We start from the raw sequence: 16,414 nt of genomic DNA, 5'->3' as shown, positions 1-16,414 counted from the left end.
AGCAAGAGATTATTAAAAACATAAGTCTACATTTTCTACTATTCAGAACAAAAAAATGCTTTGATATTTGAGTGAAGGGCTATTAGTATATTGGAGTCAGAAGGAGAATGATACAGTTTCTTCACATTCATTAGCATCCTTAAAGTACTTAATTTGTTCTTAGAGGGTTAGAGAAGAACATTTGAAAGAAATTGAAAGTGCAGTTCAGACCATTGTGCAAATGTTATCAAACTTTCTTAGAAGTACTTTTTCTGCAGGTATTCTTTTATAGTATTTGCCCCCCTTCATTGCAATCTTTGTACAACACAATTTTTCACTGTCTTCCATTCTACATGTGCCTTTATATGGAGCATCTCTGCAAGTATAGTTTTATATATCTATCATTGTCATTTTAGTATGACGTGACCATAGGAAATCAGTATCAATTTGGCATGCATGTTGCTTATGTTTATTAATATTACTTAGGTCAGTTTTCCTATTAACAAATTGAGACACAACTGTATGTGTAGAGGGATGTATGTAGTACTGAAATGCAGTCCCTTTTGCAAAACTGATAACAATACTGCGCAAGCTTAAAAAAAAAAAAAGTATTACGTCCATTGTAGGCGCATTTATTTTGTTGTTATAGTGTTAGAATTGTACAAATGGGATTACATCAATCTGAAATAACAGCATTGCTCAAGTCCTTGTTATTTCTGCTGGCATCTTGAAATTGGCATGCTGTTCATCTCTAGTACATATGTCAAACCCTCAAAGGTGTCCCAAATATTATATATACTTTCCTGAGTAGTACATTGAATGCAGTTTGTTTTATTATCACTTTATCTTTTAGGCTCAAGAGCGATCAGAGAGTGGAGAAATGGCATTTATTAAACAACTTGTCCGAAAAATCCTGATAGTTATTGCTCGTCCTGCTCGCTTACTGGAATGCCTGGTAAGGTTGTGCTTCCTATAAGTAGGTTTTTTCATCTGTTATTGTAGGAAGGTTTCTGGCTTAGTATTCATGGGCCTTTACGATACTTTACAATAGTTTTTTGAAACATGTCAAACAATGGGGGTAGGGCTTCAATGTTGGTGGGGTCCTTTCTGCTTTTACTTCAGGAGCATGGGACTGGCAGGGACCTCTTGCAGTTGTGTTTGGTTCCCTGCTATTGTAAATACTATGTTCTAGAATCCCTTTCATCAACTGAGGAAGCTCCAGTTGGAAACCAGTTTGCTTTTTCTGTTGTTTTGTTAGAGTTTGCTATTCCTTGGGAAGACTGTTCCAGAATTGTAATTGCTTGGTGGTTTTCCCTTTGCTGCTGCTGTTGGTCTTACAAGTTTCATAATTTTGTTTCACTCAACAGCTGCCAGAGCTATAAGCAGCTTTCAGTCAGCTCTGCAGTACCTGATCTGGGGGAACAGCAGAAGAGGGGTTAGGGTATCTGGATATACAGGTAGTTGGAGTTACACTGGGGACCAGGAGGAGCAGAAGAGTTAACTGATTTATCCATGCGCATAGCGCTGATGTTGCCAGACCGGGCTGGCTTGTGCCAGGCTGTGTGGGTGTGTTTCTGCTTTGCCTGCCCATGCTGTGGGATCTGGGATGGCTCAGGTGCGGGAAGTTGCTCCTACGCGCAGAGCGAATGTGCTTCAGTTGTTCAGTGGAACTAATAAACCCGTGCAGAACAGAGTGTACTCAGGAGATCAGCATAGACACCCAAATACCATGTAAGAGCCAGCCTGAGTCCAACAGGCCTGGCAGGCAGCCCGCGCTGACTTTGTTGAGCCACTCTGCTTGCCAATACCAGGATCACAGTGTTGATGCTGCATACAGCTATTTGAGGCTGGCAGGGCTTATGTGGGAGCCACTAACCTGCTGCTAGACTCAAGTTATGCCTGAAAGTGTCATAACTGCATTTGCATGGCACTGAATCTGAGCTAGTAAGTCTTTCCAACCTGATTTTGGCTCTGTGCTGTCTCTCTTCATCTGTGGCACAGTTAATCCACAACCTGGCTTGTTCAGCCGCGGGCATTTTGAGAGCTGCCTCTGTTTTGTTTTGGAAACACCATGTCTCAGTGTTCCCAGTTGCAGTTTGTTCATGATTTACAATTCAGAAGGAATGTAAAACAAGGTATGTGCTCTGAATCAGCATGAAAGAGATTTTTTTTTTTTTTTAAGAAAGGCAGGCTTTCGAGAAGGGGACATCTTAGCATGTCCTGGCTCTGTCATTGAATCCAAACTTGCATTACCCCTTCACCCTGAAATGCTCATTCGACATCTGGTGTGATCTTCCCTGCTCCATTCCCAAAGTTCACATAATCTTTCTCTACCTCTTTACCCAATTTCTCATACGATGTCTTGTTTTCCCTCTGGTCTGGGTGCTTCTGTATCATCACACATCCAAAAATGCCCTTAAATACATGCTGTGGGCTGACAGGCTGAGGCTTCTTCATGATGCTTTATCCTTCCCTTCCATGCTTGCTGGCTCTCTCCCACCTACCCCTGCCCCCAGCATCATCACTGTCTTTTAGCTTTTTAATTCAGGTTCTCTCCTGGTGACCTGTTTGCCCATTAGTTCATTCTCCCTAAATGCCAAGTTCTATAGCTAGCTAGTCCAAATCTCCATTCACTTAGTTCCCAGTTTCTGCCTCTGGGATTTTATCCTAGGCTACTTGCTCTGCCTTAATCACACTTGAGGCAGAGCTGTTGTGCGTCCTGGACCCCTCCTTCTGCTGGGCCAGCTGATGCAAGTGGAGGGATGGTGTTGCGAGGCCGGGAGATGACTGTGTCTGTTAGTTGGGAGCTTCAGAGAGGCAACTGCAGAGAAAGCCAGCCCAGCTTCCTTAGAGTGTTCTTACTTCTGGTGGAATCTTTAGGAGATTTAAGCTGGAACATAACAACTGTGCACAGCATGTTTCTGCGGGGGCAGGTTGCTTGAACAAATTTAGGCATACTGTCAGAAAACAATACATTTCTCATGGAAGAAGGTGTTAAGCCTACTCCATGAACATCACTGGAATTGTGTAATCTTACAGAAACAATATTGTTGTTTTTCCATAGTGTCCCTCTGGAAACTTTTGAATAATATTGGCTGATATTTTAGAATGTCTGTCTGAAATAGATACTATGTATGGAAAACTTTAGCCTCTGTAACAAAGTTCATTGTAGGAAATAAATCTAGCACTTCTGTCGTGAGAAGTTTCCAATACCATGCAGCAATGCTGTCAGCTTTCTGATGGTGATCTTGGCTCAAGTGTTCATGTTATGCAAATTCCTATTTTTATTCACTTGATAATTGTATGAATAAAGCTTTTGCAGTTTCATGTGTGCCAAGAGCTACTGCCATATATTGAAAGACTTTTCTCCATTTGTACGTGGAAAGTGAAACACGGAGTTGGAAGTAAAGATGAGAAGATAAATTTGTTGCTTCTGATTGTTCGTGTGTGTATATCTGTGTGTGTATTTAGATATATATACAGGCACACTCACATATTCATATGATTAAAAGTATCTATTTTGAAATTACTTTGACTTATTAGCAAGTAGAGGAGAAGCTGTAGATCTGCCACTGCAGAAGGTAAGGGGATGATGATGTTTTCATGACGAAGGTAGATAGGAAGTTCTGGCACACACCATCATGTTGTTATGCTCTTCAGTGCCAAGGAGTAACATGTGAGAGATACAGCCAGGGGCAGCGCATCAGATGAGGAGAGTAAGGCTAAACCAGCATGTCATGCTTAGTTAGTCAATTCAGATTTTTAGGCAGTTTAGCAGCATCCTGAGATTTTGAGCTAATAGGAGTTTGGGCAGTTCATGGGTTTCTGGTAGATCCTTTGGAGTAGGGTAGAGATGATGAAAATTGTTTCATGAGAAATTAAAAACTAAGATTGTTTCCCCAAGACTGAAAATTCCGAAGACATTTCATTTCAGATGCACTGCAACTCCTGCTGGTAGCCTCAGCAGTTTGGATGATTCCAAAATGAAACATGATACCTAATTTCTCAAGCTGTCTTCCAGGTTGGGACGTTCAGTTCCCAAGTCCTGGGTAGCCTGAGGAGCTAGGACAGGAGCCTTGTGACCCAGCCCCCTGGAGTTATGGCAGGCCACGACACGAGCAGCAGGGATCTTAACTTTGGCTCAGCAGTCTTCCTGGCTTCCACGGATATTTTTGACAGAACTAACTTACTCCAGCAAAAAGTCTGTTTTGTTGCATTGGTGTTTCATGACTCTGACTGGCTCTCACTCTTTTAAGCATCACACCTGTTGCAATCTCTGGTTGGCACAAATATCCTGAAGCATGTAATGGCTATGTGAGATGTTTTGGTATGAATTCACACCGGTAGGTAGAGAAAGTCTCTTTTTTAAAAGACCCAAACCTTTTAATAAATTTCCTTGTTCCTTTCAATGCTTTCCTATTTTTGTCATCTATGAAGGTAGTAAAGTAAATGTATTTCCAAGGGACCTGGGGAAAAGGCAAGGTTTTGAGTTTCTAATTTTTTGTTCCTCTTCGAGGCTTGCCTTTTAGGCATGGTATAAATGATAGTTGTAATATAGTTGGTTCCCAAAGGAGGATGTTTCATTTCTAGATTTGGAATAATTGGATCAATGAAGTTCAAATAGTGTTTTCAGCAGCTTAGGATTTTGGCTTTGTTCTAAAGTTAGTGATTTATTTTAATTGTATTTTCCATAAAACAGTGCATATATATTGATTAAAAATACTTCCAAATATCATTTAAAAGTAAATAGAGGAGAGCAATCTATTTACATAGCTTCTTTATGTCAGTAGTGGATTTTCATGTGCAAGAGCTGCAGGGAGATGGTCTTCTGCATGTGAAATCTTAATGCTGCTGGTTATAGGTCATTGTGCTCTGAATATTATGGGAAGTTTTGAGGGCAAAGAACTTAGTATTCTTACAAAGTAGTGCTCTGAAATAATGGTACGGAATTTCATTGCTTACAGCATATTACATTTTATAAGAATGGTATTAGAGTAATAGACTACTAGTAATAGAATAAAGAGGTATTGTTTTTAATAAGGGAAATGTCAAATATTTGCAATAGAAGAAGCAAAGTTTTTATGTTAGGCTTTAAGACTTCAGTTTCTACAGAGAGAATGATAGTGATTATTTTTCTTCTAGGAATTTGATCCCGAAGAATTCTACTATCTTTTGGAAGCAGCTGAAGGCCATGCTAAAGAGGGGCAAGGAATTAAAACAGACATCCCTCGATATATTATTAGCCAGCTGGGCTTAAATAAAGATCCTCTGGAAGGTAAGTGCATCTCCTGGTCCAGCTCCTAGATTCTTCCTTCTCAGTGTGCTTAATCATCCTGATAACTTGTGCATACCTGAGAACAGTCGAAGTAAAGATGGTAGCAGAACAATTCACAAACCCTCTTAGTTCTCTCACAAGCCCAAAAGCATTAAAAAGGCCATGTGAGATTTTTCTGTTGCGAGTATCATTCACAAATACACTGTGTCAATGATGCTTGTCATCTTCTTCCAGCCTGGCAATGCAACTTTCTTATTTCGGCTCTAGCTGAAGTTTACTGGTATAATTTGATGGCGACTGTTATCCAGCCACAGGTATAAATGAAACTGGGCTGAACTGTTACTTGCCCTTCAGTGGCCCCAGGCTCCCACATCTTAGAGTCCCCGAGAATAATATTTCCTATTCCTACTAAAACTGAAAAGATTTATTTTTCGGGGTGATTCAGGTACGCATGTTGAGGACTTCTGTAGGGAGAACTTGGGTTCCAGTGGAGCTACTGTGATTGCAGAATTTTTGTTTACCTGATTACCTGATTGGTCTTTTAAGGACAGTGTTGGGAAAACTAAAATTAATTCTGTCTCCTAACCAGACCATCTTCTCTTCCATCTTGAGACCAGGTTCTGTCACTGGTGGCAAATGGAAATTCATTCATTGTGTTCAGCACTAGTCCTGCAATTTGGAAGAAATTGGTCTAAATGCCATCATGGAAAATGAGTCTAGCTAGTGCCATTTAGCTTGTCTTGTGTGTTATGACCCAGGACAAAGGGGATCCCTAGGAGGGGACTTGATAACACAAAATAATAGCAAAAAATTATGATAAACTTTTTTTTTTAACCAGTTCTCATGTTGCAAGATCACATTTCCTTAAATCAATGGAGTGATATATTGTGTGTTAAAAGAAAACTCTTTTTTGTTCAACTTGAGCAGCTTGTGAAGTTCAGCACTGGCAGATGTTGTTGGGAACATGGTTAGCTCTAATTCAATTAGATTGGATATTGTCCTAGATGGTGTTCATGTTATATTAACAGATGTAAAGAAAGTCAAGCCTATTATTAGTCCACTTCCTGTCTTCACAGAAGAGAACTTCCTCATCCAAATTTAGTGGGGTTTTTTATCTGAGATATAGATTAAAGCAGCTTTGATACTTTTTGCTTGTATTTAGAGTGCAGGAAGGATGACAGACAAATTGGGAAAATACACATAAATATTGCTGTCCATGTGGTACTGGAAAAGATCAAGAAGTAGCTTAATTCTGTGCTCACAGAGGTGTCTGCTGGATTTGGAGAGCTGTTGGTCTGGCCTATACTAATAATTCATAAATTCTTCACTGCTCAAGTATACAGGGTTTAATTTGGAGTATTATTGACCCTAGTTCTGCCACTTATACCTTACCTAACTAATTGACTCTTTCTGGCCGGTTGAAATGTTCCTTAGCATGAGTTGAGAATCTGCCACTACTGACATTTAATAATATCTTTGAATTTTTTTCAACAGTTTATTGTGAGAGAGATCTAGAGACAAATGCTGTGTACAAATAAGGGATAGTGTTTTCTCAGACTAAATATTTATTTTATGTGAGTGTACTTCATCTAGGACACATCTTATAATTACATTTCATAAATTGAATATACCATAAACTTTGAAGCTTTCCAGGATAATTGAAAGGGCGGGGGGGGGACGTGTTCTGAGAGAAAAAATGGGCTATGTGGTTTGTCAGTAACTACTAATGGATGTATGATGTATGGATTACTGATCTGTGGTTCAAGTGGAGATTTGGGAAATTGAATTATTTTGTGTATCATTTTAAAGGTTAATGTGTATATACATTTGTGATCAAATAATTCAGGTCATCTGATTTGTGTTAATGCTTTCCTGTCTCCCTACAAAAAGTGATATTTATAAGCAGTATAAATCACTGTGCAATGCTTTAATGATCTGGTTTGGGTTTTAAACTGGTGTCTCTGTATACAAGGACATTTCCTAAGCAAAAATAGAAGAGTGGCACTATGGGTTTATGCCCTGGAATTAATCATTTACAAAGAGAATTATTTGGAAACACTGTATTCATTGCTATACAAAAAAATCATGTGAAGATCATGCTCCTGAGAGAGCTTTTAAATTCCTTGTATGCAATAATAGAAACTATTTAGAAATATTTAAATAGCAAAGAACTAAATCTTTAAAAACAAACAAAACCCACCTCAGTAACACCACTTATCCTGAAACACAGAACTGTATTTTCAACTAAGCTGTTAAATTACGTCTGCAATGTTCATATATGTTCATGCAAAGGATTTTGCTTCCTCTGCAGAGAAAAGCAACCTACTTCTTTAGACCCTTCTCTACTTACCTCCTTTGTTTGCTGCCATAGTGTCCTTTCTTTGAGTGAAATGATGCATGCATTACTTGGAGATAATGCTAGATAAATTTATACTGTACTGAAAGCAATACCACAACAGATTCATCACTTAGCAGAGACTGGTGGCTGCATTTCTGAAGAGTTCCCCAGGGAGAAATTTTTCCCCATGGTTTTTAAATTACCATCTTTACCTTTTTGAATCATGAGTCTTCAGAAATGGTTTAAATCAATGAAAGAAAAAAGGCAGATGTTTAATGGCATTTAGATGAGTTTTAAAAATCTCTTCAGGCATTGCAAAATGGTTCCATAGCTCCCTGTTCCAAAAGCTGACTCTTGGTTCCATTCCATTACTACCTACTGCTTGCAAAGAATATGTTTGTCTCGGATAATGCTTATTTTGCAAAAGTTCTGTTTAAAAATGGCTCATTATAATTTGCTATTTATGAAAATAATTTCAGTTGAGAAGGCTGTCAAAAGTATATTATTGTAGCTTGCTTGGTTCTCACCCGTACAGTAAAGGTTTCATCAACATTTCTATTATAAAAACCCCATGTTCACAAAACTGTGACTTTTGCACTCCAGTTTCAAGTTTAGTCTATATCGTTTAAGCCTTAGGCTCACTTTTTTTAAAAAAAAATTTTTTTTTCCTCAGTGGGGATATATTTTACTGTTAATTGACTTCATAGTCACAATTTTTTGAATGTGTTTAGCTTCTCTAACACTTTAAAGATCTTTTTGGTTTTTGAACTGACATTTTCCTTCCGATTCTTACACTTCACAAATGTTCTGGTTTGGATAGTGATTACAAATGAGAGTTCTCTTTAAATCTTCAGCTGTTCCAACAGAAAATTATCTGTGTGGTTAATTTGCTCTTAATGATTACATTTAGTGTTGTGCAGAATTTCATTGTAATAGTCACTTATTATATAGAAAAATCCAGTTTAGATATTTTATGTGAATATTCAATTATTTTTCATATTTATAAATTCTGTTAACAGTCCTGAGATAAAAGTGCACCTCACAAATTTCAGATGTTCTTCTCTCTGATCCCCAGCACATAATTATGATAAAATGTGCATCTTTGGCTATGTGGAGTATATAATTAACTATGTATATGATTAAAGTAATGCTAAGCTTCCTGGGGTCTTCTAGCTACCAGCTGTCCTGTTGAGCTTTTATTACCCAGATGAATTCTTAGTTACTGGGCTCCCTGAAGAACGGGGTAGGCTTAGGAGCTCTGCAGCATAGGTTGACCCTGGCAGGGACAACCAGGTCATGTTGTAGACTCCCATAACCTTAGCTTCCCAGAGAAGTCATCCACATTAGTGACTCCATAAATTACAGAAAATGGCTCTTAGCTTATTCTGTTAGGCATATCAGCATTTCTGTGCAGAAGATGCAAACCATTTGGAGTCCATCTCTGTCTAAACTAGAAGCTTTTTGCTCTAACTGTGAAGGAGCCCAACAGGGATGGGGACTACTGTTAACCCCCCAGGGGCTGAGATCCTCAGGAGTGTTAGCAGATTAGTGCTGTCTTTCCTGTTATGATCAGATTGCACGTGGATCTCAGAATGCCCGTGTCTCAGCAGTGATAACAGTATTGCTCTTCATTGCTTCATGGCCATTTGAATTCTTCAGTGGAGGATTACATAGGCATTGAATTAGCAGGTCTTCATTTCCAGGGTAGGATTTTTTTATGTATGCTTGGAGATGCCCTAAAATTTATTTGGCAAGTACTACAGATACGACAGCATGTTTGTTAAGTATTCCAGAAAAGTGTCACTTCTCAGGTTTTCTGTGCTTCATGTATCTTTGTATTCACTATAGTTTAAAATTAAGTTTCTAATCTTTGTTTCCAGAAATAGCTCAGCTAGCTAACTGTGACAGTGGGACAGCAGAAACTCTGGAAGTGGATGAGTCAATAAATGTAAGTTTTCCTGTTACGTTGCTGCTTTTCTTGAATCTGAGCAAGGAAAAATAAATGGGTTGGGTTCTCCCCCAGCCCTGCCCTGTTGTATTTTCTCCTGGTATGTGTAAACAGATTGAAGAGAACAGTGGTTAATCGTCAGACTAATGACATGGTGCTCAGCAGACAGAAGGCTTGCAGATAATCTTAGAACAAAACTTTCTACCTATTTTCCAGGATATTGCAGTGTCTTTAGTTTCCATAGAGTTAGTGTTCACCATGTGGCAATTGTTTTACTACAAAATCCACTGCTGCTTCCTTTATTTCTGTTTAATTAATGTCTTTATTTTTCTTTTAGAAGGACTTTTAAACTGTTTCATAAAAAACAAAGTATTTTAAACAGATTTTTAAACAGTCCATTTACAGAGGTAGCTAGTGATCAAATTGAGAGACTGAATGGATCCAGTGACAAGACAAGGAAGAAATGAGCAAGTTAGCAAATAGCCTGGATTCAGAAAGTTAGTTTGCAATCTGGAAGATTGTGCATTGTTCGAAAATTCTTGTCTACAATGATGGGTAATGCATAATTTTATCAGATGCTTATGCAGGTTGGCAAAAGAAAAACGAGTTGGAGAAGTTGGTTGGGCTGAAGATCGTGTGCTTAAATGCTCTCAATTTAAATTCTTTTCAAAAGTTGGTTCTTAAACCTTGGATTTCAGTCAACAGAGTAGATGGGGTTCTAACAGTTTAGTGTCAATTTTCAGTGAAAGTGGATAGAAGAGGCAAGTGCAATTTTGGGGGATTCATAGGTAATTGAGTGGTACTTTACAGGTATTCACAAATGTTAGAGTTTAAAATACAGGCATGGGGCATCTGTTAAACTAGTTCTGAGATGCTACAGAAAAGACATCATCCTCTGGTACATGTCATATTATTATCTTGAAATAATTTCTGTGTTTCTTGCAATAGTGCCACCTATAAAGACTTCCAGAGTTGTGACATGAAGGGTGTTTCTTATTCTGGTGCTTTTGTTCATCTGTATTTAAAATACTGTATTAGACCTGAGGAGCATTTATTGGAAGGTTACTGAGAAATTGGAGAAAAGGGAAGGAATAACTGGAAGACTTAAATAAGTGCTGAAGTGCTAAGCTAGTGCCAGTGCAAACTGGCTTAGCAATAGCTCAGAAATTGCAATTGTAAAGTTATTTGTGTTATGCACATGTTAAGGAAATACAGAGTAATAAAGGAACGTGAGTAGGGGAGGTGATGAAATGAAATCAGTAAAGAAAAATATAGGGTGAATATTTGAGAACATTTTCTCAAAGTGTAGCTGTGGGATAAACACACACGGGAAGTGAAGAAAGCATAACTTAAAGTACAGGACCATTCAAAATCATCATAAATACGCAATTAGGAAGAATCCTGTACTGGCAGGCAAGTGGGCTAAACAATTTAATAAATCGTCTCTCTCTGCTCCTGTGTGGTTCATTATATTAACATATTCACTAATCTTCTTGCACTGAATTTTCTTCAGCAAGCATTTAACTGAAAAAGCTCCAACCAGGTCTACTTTCAACCTTAACTATTATCAAACTGCCTGAGTAGGTATTGTAGAACTTCTTGAAGATCTGGAAAACATCTTGAAAAGGATCTTGTGGGTTTCGAATACTGAATTTGGAGTCTCAGGCCCTCATCATCCCCCCTGCACCCCAATTCTAATTCACACTTATGTCTTCAGGATTAATTAAAAATTAAAGCTTGATAAAAGGTTGTGCAGTACTTGGACAACTCCATTTTGAAAATGTTCTTGTGTACAAGTAGGCAAAAGTGACCTCTGTAATGGTAGAATTATTGCACTTTTTTCTTCCATATTTTTCTCTCTTGTTTTGTGTCTCTTCTCACAGTCTATCTGAAGTTCTATCACAGTCTATCCTAAGATTAGTTTGAAAAGTGCAAGAGCTTATTTGAATGAACGAGAGCTCATCTACATTTTGTTACTACCAGGCTGTACTACCAGAGTCAGATTTACTAAAATGGGAAGGCAGTGGCCAACGAGTGCCTGGTGGGATTCACAGAAGGCCGTAACTCCTTTACCAGAAGCCTTCGTGCCTGTCTGCTGTAACCTGTGCATGTAGATAAGTGGACAGATAGATGTGGTGTAACAGATACCTTTTAGATAAAAAAGCAGCTTTGCTTTAGGAGTCCCATTGGTCCCTCTCTGTGCTAGCTGCGTGGCTAACTGACCAGGGCTTTTAGCTGGTTCAGGAGGGTGTGACAGCCTGGTGATAGTGGGGTTTTGTTTGGTTTTTATTTTTCCCTGATTTTGAAGAAAGTACTGTATTAACTTTGTTCTTTCTCGTCTCTTAATTTGAAGAGCTCAAATAACTCACTGAAGCTGCAGAGGAAACCTCGGGAAAGTGATTTTGAAACAATTAAACTGATTAGTAATGGAGCTTATGGGTAAGTAATCCATGAATGCAACAGCACTCTTGCATTTTGTTTTTGATTAATTTCCTGTTATTTCTTATTGCAGGGATGTTTATGTGAGTTTGTTTGCACTTCTGCTTTTTTCATTCTGCTTTCCTGTTTTATTGCTAAAATTTGAAGTTCACGAGAAAAACTTTGTGGAAAGCCTGCTAGGCAATAATACATTACTGTGTGCTGCAGTAAATTAAAATACTGTATATTACATCACTAAGATTTTTCAGAAGTAGGTATCGTGTTAATGCCAAAGATGAAATCTGAATAAACCAAAAGGCAGCTTTAAAGCCACTTTTAAAATACTGGAAACAGCCTGTTTTTATGTGGATGTGAAACAGAATGAAACTGCATCTGTAGGGAGACAGATTGTTAAAAATGAGTGCTTGACCTAAAAATATTGGTGAAGTAGAAACAGATTTCCTCAAGTAGGGCAGCACTGTTTTGTTGCTTCTCCATGGGCACTCTTCCATCCTCAAATTTTAACCAGTTAGCTTTTAAGAATTTGCTGTTACTTGATTAGTTTCTGGGGTACTTGGGAAGTGCACAGCTTACTGCCCAGTGGTATGTAAGTCATCTGGAGATACCCTAGAAGACCAAGAGAAAATTACATTGGCTTGGGCTTTTAATGAACACGAAATGTTTTCTGGAAGTGCTGTGCAGGGATTGTGTCTATCAGCAGGCAGAAGTCTGTCTTCGGTCACCATTTCTGATCAGATACTATCTATTAGACCCTTGATGGGCTCCTCCTCTGCACTGAAATGTATCAAGACAGCAACTGTTGGTTTATGTAACCTGCAGGACCAGGAGGAATGTATTGATTAGAAAAAGAGGGGTTTCTGTCTTGAGGTGAGGAGCCCATTGCAGTGGAGAGGGGGGTGCTGCTCGCCAGCACAGTCCTCATTAGGCTGGCTCTACTCTGTGCTGCTTTTGCTTGAGGTAGGAAGCAGCAGCAACCTGATAGGGACTGAGCAGTCTTTGAAGAGACCTTGGACGTGGTAGATTGCAGGTGCTTTCTCTTCTCACTGGAGTTTTGCATGCTGTTTTAATGGCCTGTGGATGATGGGCACAGTAATACTCTCTGATCATACTCAGTTAAAGGTAACCCTAAGCCCTGGGACAGGAGGTATTTAGTACATGCCTAGTACTGTTGGACATGATAGCTTCTGTGGAGATTATTGCCTGTGTCCAGACCTGCTTACATAGCTTCGCAAAAAGCCTGAAGGAAATAGCATAATTTGCATTAAAGTTATGTAAATATCCAAATACAACTTCTCACTAGTCAACCTCTGCACAATTAATTTTCTTAGAATTTCTCCCTAGGCAAACTCATTACTTAGCGTATGCCAGTTTCTCCCAATTACCCCAGGACTTCAAAAGCCTTTCTTCAGTTAGCAGTAGCTGTTGCTCCCCTCTCTGGCTGCATCCCTTTCTCCCTCCCTTGGCAGATGCTAAGTCCCCTCCATTCCTTCTTTCATCTCCTACCCAATTTCCTCTTTGTCTTACTGGAAGAGGATAAGAACCTTGTGGGGTGGATCCCTGTTGGAGAAAAGGCTGGCTGAGTCACCAGACCTGCCCAGCTTCCCAGCAGTTTTACAGTGCTGAGGGATGGGGAGAGGAGGGAGCAGCTGCAGAAGGGCATCCTGCAACCAGCAGTGCGAGGCTGACCACCTAAAGTCAGAGGTTCAGTAGACCTGTGGCTCTTGCTCCATAGGTGTTACACTCAGAAGGAGCTTTGATGAGCTGTTAAGAAATATAGACTGGAGACAACTGTCAACTTGAAACCAGAGACAAGTAAGGATCTGAAAAGCTGCAAAAGAAAGGATGAAAAACCACGTCTTTCTATGGCACATATGTTGTAGGCATGTAGGATTTTTTTTTTCCCCCCTCATGTTTGTGGCAGGAAAAATCAATACTTGTGAAATACTTTTTAACGCCAATGATACGCAAAATTGGCAATATAAATGTTGTAAAAATTGGATGAGACCCTGATAAATTTGTGAGGAAAAGGAGAGCTGATAGAGGGTGAACAGCTTGGAGTGTATCCAGATTCTGCATGAATCATTATTGTCTTTAGCAAATGTTAAAACAGGGGTAGGCTGGCAGGTTATACTGTGGTAGTGATAGAAGTGGAAATTGAAAATCTCAGTTTCATAGACTGCTGTTACTTCCATCCTTAAGCAAACAATAACAAAGTAGATTTTGTTGGTTTCAATTTTTGTTTCATATGGTTACTTCTTAGAAGAAAAACCAAGAACAAGAAAGAAAACAAAGGTACAGCCCCTTACTAATTAATGTAGAGGGAAAGGAACACGCTCAGTGAACTGTGAGACAATAAACTTTTAAAAGTATTTACTCACTTTTAAAAAGTGTTCACTTCCCTGAACTAGCTTCCCTGAACTACTGTAAGTTGAGGAGGCTTGTGCTTCCAAATTCTTTAGGATATAACTTTTTCAAAATTGTTTGTGTGCTTGAAGATCTCCACTGTGGAATGTCAGATAAGTGGGACCATAATACCAACAGACCATTTTTTGATCTTTATTAAGTGTTTTTTTCTGTTGGCACCAAGACGATTGGTTAATTTATTCAAAAGTTATGGTCAAGTTTAAAGGTGAACACATCACGATAACCTAAATTCTCTTTAACCCATCTACAAAATGGTTTGTAATAAAGTGATAATACCTGTTCCATTTGTGAATACAAAGCAATTAACTACCCCATAGGCATATATTGCAGTTTATTTACAAGTATAAGCAGCTGAAATAAAAGTTATTGTTGTTAGCTACAAGGATTATTTTTTTCCCCTTCCATGTTTTTTCCAGGCCATTAATTTTTTGAAATAGCCAAATATGTTTGAAATCTGCCTGTGCTTCATTGATTTATTCTCAAAAATATGTCAGTGGGCATATTTTGTGCTCTGACTTATTAAAGATTCAGTATGCTATTGTAATATTTTATTTATTTTGAGGCTATAATGAAGGGTTTAATTCTGAACAGATTTTAAAAAAACATACATTCTGCTGTCTTTGATTTTGCTGTGGTGATTTTGCCTTCATTAGTGAAATAGAAAGCTTTGACTGCTTGACAGGGTAATTGTTGGTCTTGGCATGCTGTAGCAGAGATTTGTCGGATGTGTTAAACTTGATGAGTTTAAATATAAACTATTGGGTTTGTGAAGGTTTGAGTAAATGTCTTACAGCAGCTCTCTGCTCTTAATTGATTGGGTAAACTCATTTGTAGTGCAATTAAATAACTGTATAGTAGATGAGGTGTATCAGGCTTTTGGGAATGGCTAGGAATATACAAGAAGTTAAACAAGCTGTGAATCAGTAAACACGTAGGATGCTGGCCAAGTCATTAACGGTTTCACAAGCTGTCTATCTGACTTTTTTCAGCCAGCCAAAACTTTTCATACTTCTCTAATTTTAAAATTTTACTGCAATCACAGCAACATTTTTTCCATATTCCAGCTTGCAAGAGGTAGCAGGTAGTAGTAGTCCATCTCTTCAAGGTGGCATCAGTGTGGTTTCCTGAACCAGCTCAACAAAATAAAGATTACATTTGATTTCAGGGAAACCCGTAATGTTAGTTTGTTTGCACTTCACTAGTGTATAACTGTATCTGCTTAAAGCAAATACATGATACCACTTTCACCCCTGCCTGGAATGCGTTTACTTCTACAAGGATGGTATTGTCAATATCTACGTGAGACACTGGCTAATGGTGTTGCTTGACAAAAACTCCGAGGCAGTGTTAGCTCAAGCAGCTGCTGCCCCTAACCTGTGAGTATTCTTTCCTCTCCCTTCTCCCCTTGGTTGACAGTACTTGTTCCTGTGTGATTGCATTGGGAACAGGACTAGGAAAGTTACCCAGCAGCAGAGCAACACCTTGTCAGTCAGGTTAATTCATTGTCAGCCTGGCAGCCACCAGTTCAGAAGTGGGAGGGGATAGAGGGAAGTGTGGCTTTGTAGATCCACTGAAGTAGCACCACCTGCCTGGACTACAGCTCTAGAAAGCTATATTGCTTTCCTTCTTTTCTGTTTACCCCTGTGGGTGACAGGTCTATGCAGAGTAAGAAGCTTTGATTCCTAGAAGCCCACAGCTTTAAAGAGCAGTTTAGAAAGTAGAGAATGGCAATTTCTATGCTAGGGATCTTATATTCACCATTCATTGTGGACTTACTCAAAATTACAAATTTTGAACTCTTGCACTTCTGTTGCCCCCCAGTGAGCCTCCTTGCCCCCCCTTCTTAGTACAGCACCAGGCCAAGAGCCTTATCTTCTGTAGCTAATATATGTGTGAGGATCTAATATTGGCATCTACTGCAATTCTCTCTGTGGTAGAGAAAAGTTGTTACTGTGTTGAAGGTCTCGAATTCGGTCCTTGCTGAATGTGTAGCATGCCACAAACTGGTGAG

The 16,414-nt window shown here is 38.9% G+C and overlaps 1 protein-coding gene across 1 annotated transcript in view; it reads left to right on the top strand.

The window, feature by feature from the left end:
* MAST4 (microtubule associated serine/threonine kinase family member 4) overlaps nt 1-16,414 on the top strand; it is a 249,307-nt gene that overhangs the window by 198,568 nt on the left and 34,325 nt on the right. The window contains exons 12-15 of the mRNA XM_009646872.2: nt 833-934; nt 5,122-5,254; nt 9,473-9,540; nt 11,894-11,979. Of these exons, the coding sequence (XP_009645167.2) occupies nt 833-934; nt 5,122-5,254; nt 9,473-9,540; nt 11,894-11,979 (389 nt within the window). The remainder of the gene's footprint in view (nt 1-832; nt 935-5,121; nt 5,255-9,472; nt 9,541-11,893; nt 11,980-16,414) is intronic.

This window comes from Egretta garzetta, unplaced genomic scaffold (genome assembly GCF_000687185.1).
Source record: "Egretta garzetta isolate BGI_Z169 unplaced genomic scaffold, ASM68718v1 scaffold439, whole genome shotgun sequence".
NCBI classification, from domain to species: domain Eukaryota; kingdom Metazoa; phylum Chordata; class Aves; order Pelecaniformes; family Ardeidae; genus Egretta; species Egretta garzetta.
The sequence above is the reverse complement of the archived record's forward strand: the minus strand, read 5'-3'. Positions and strand labels throughout refer to the sequence as shown.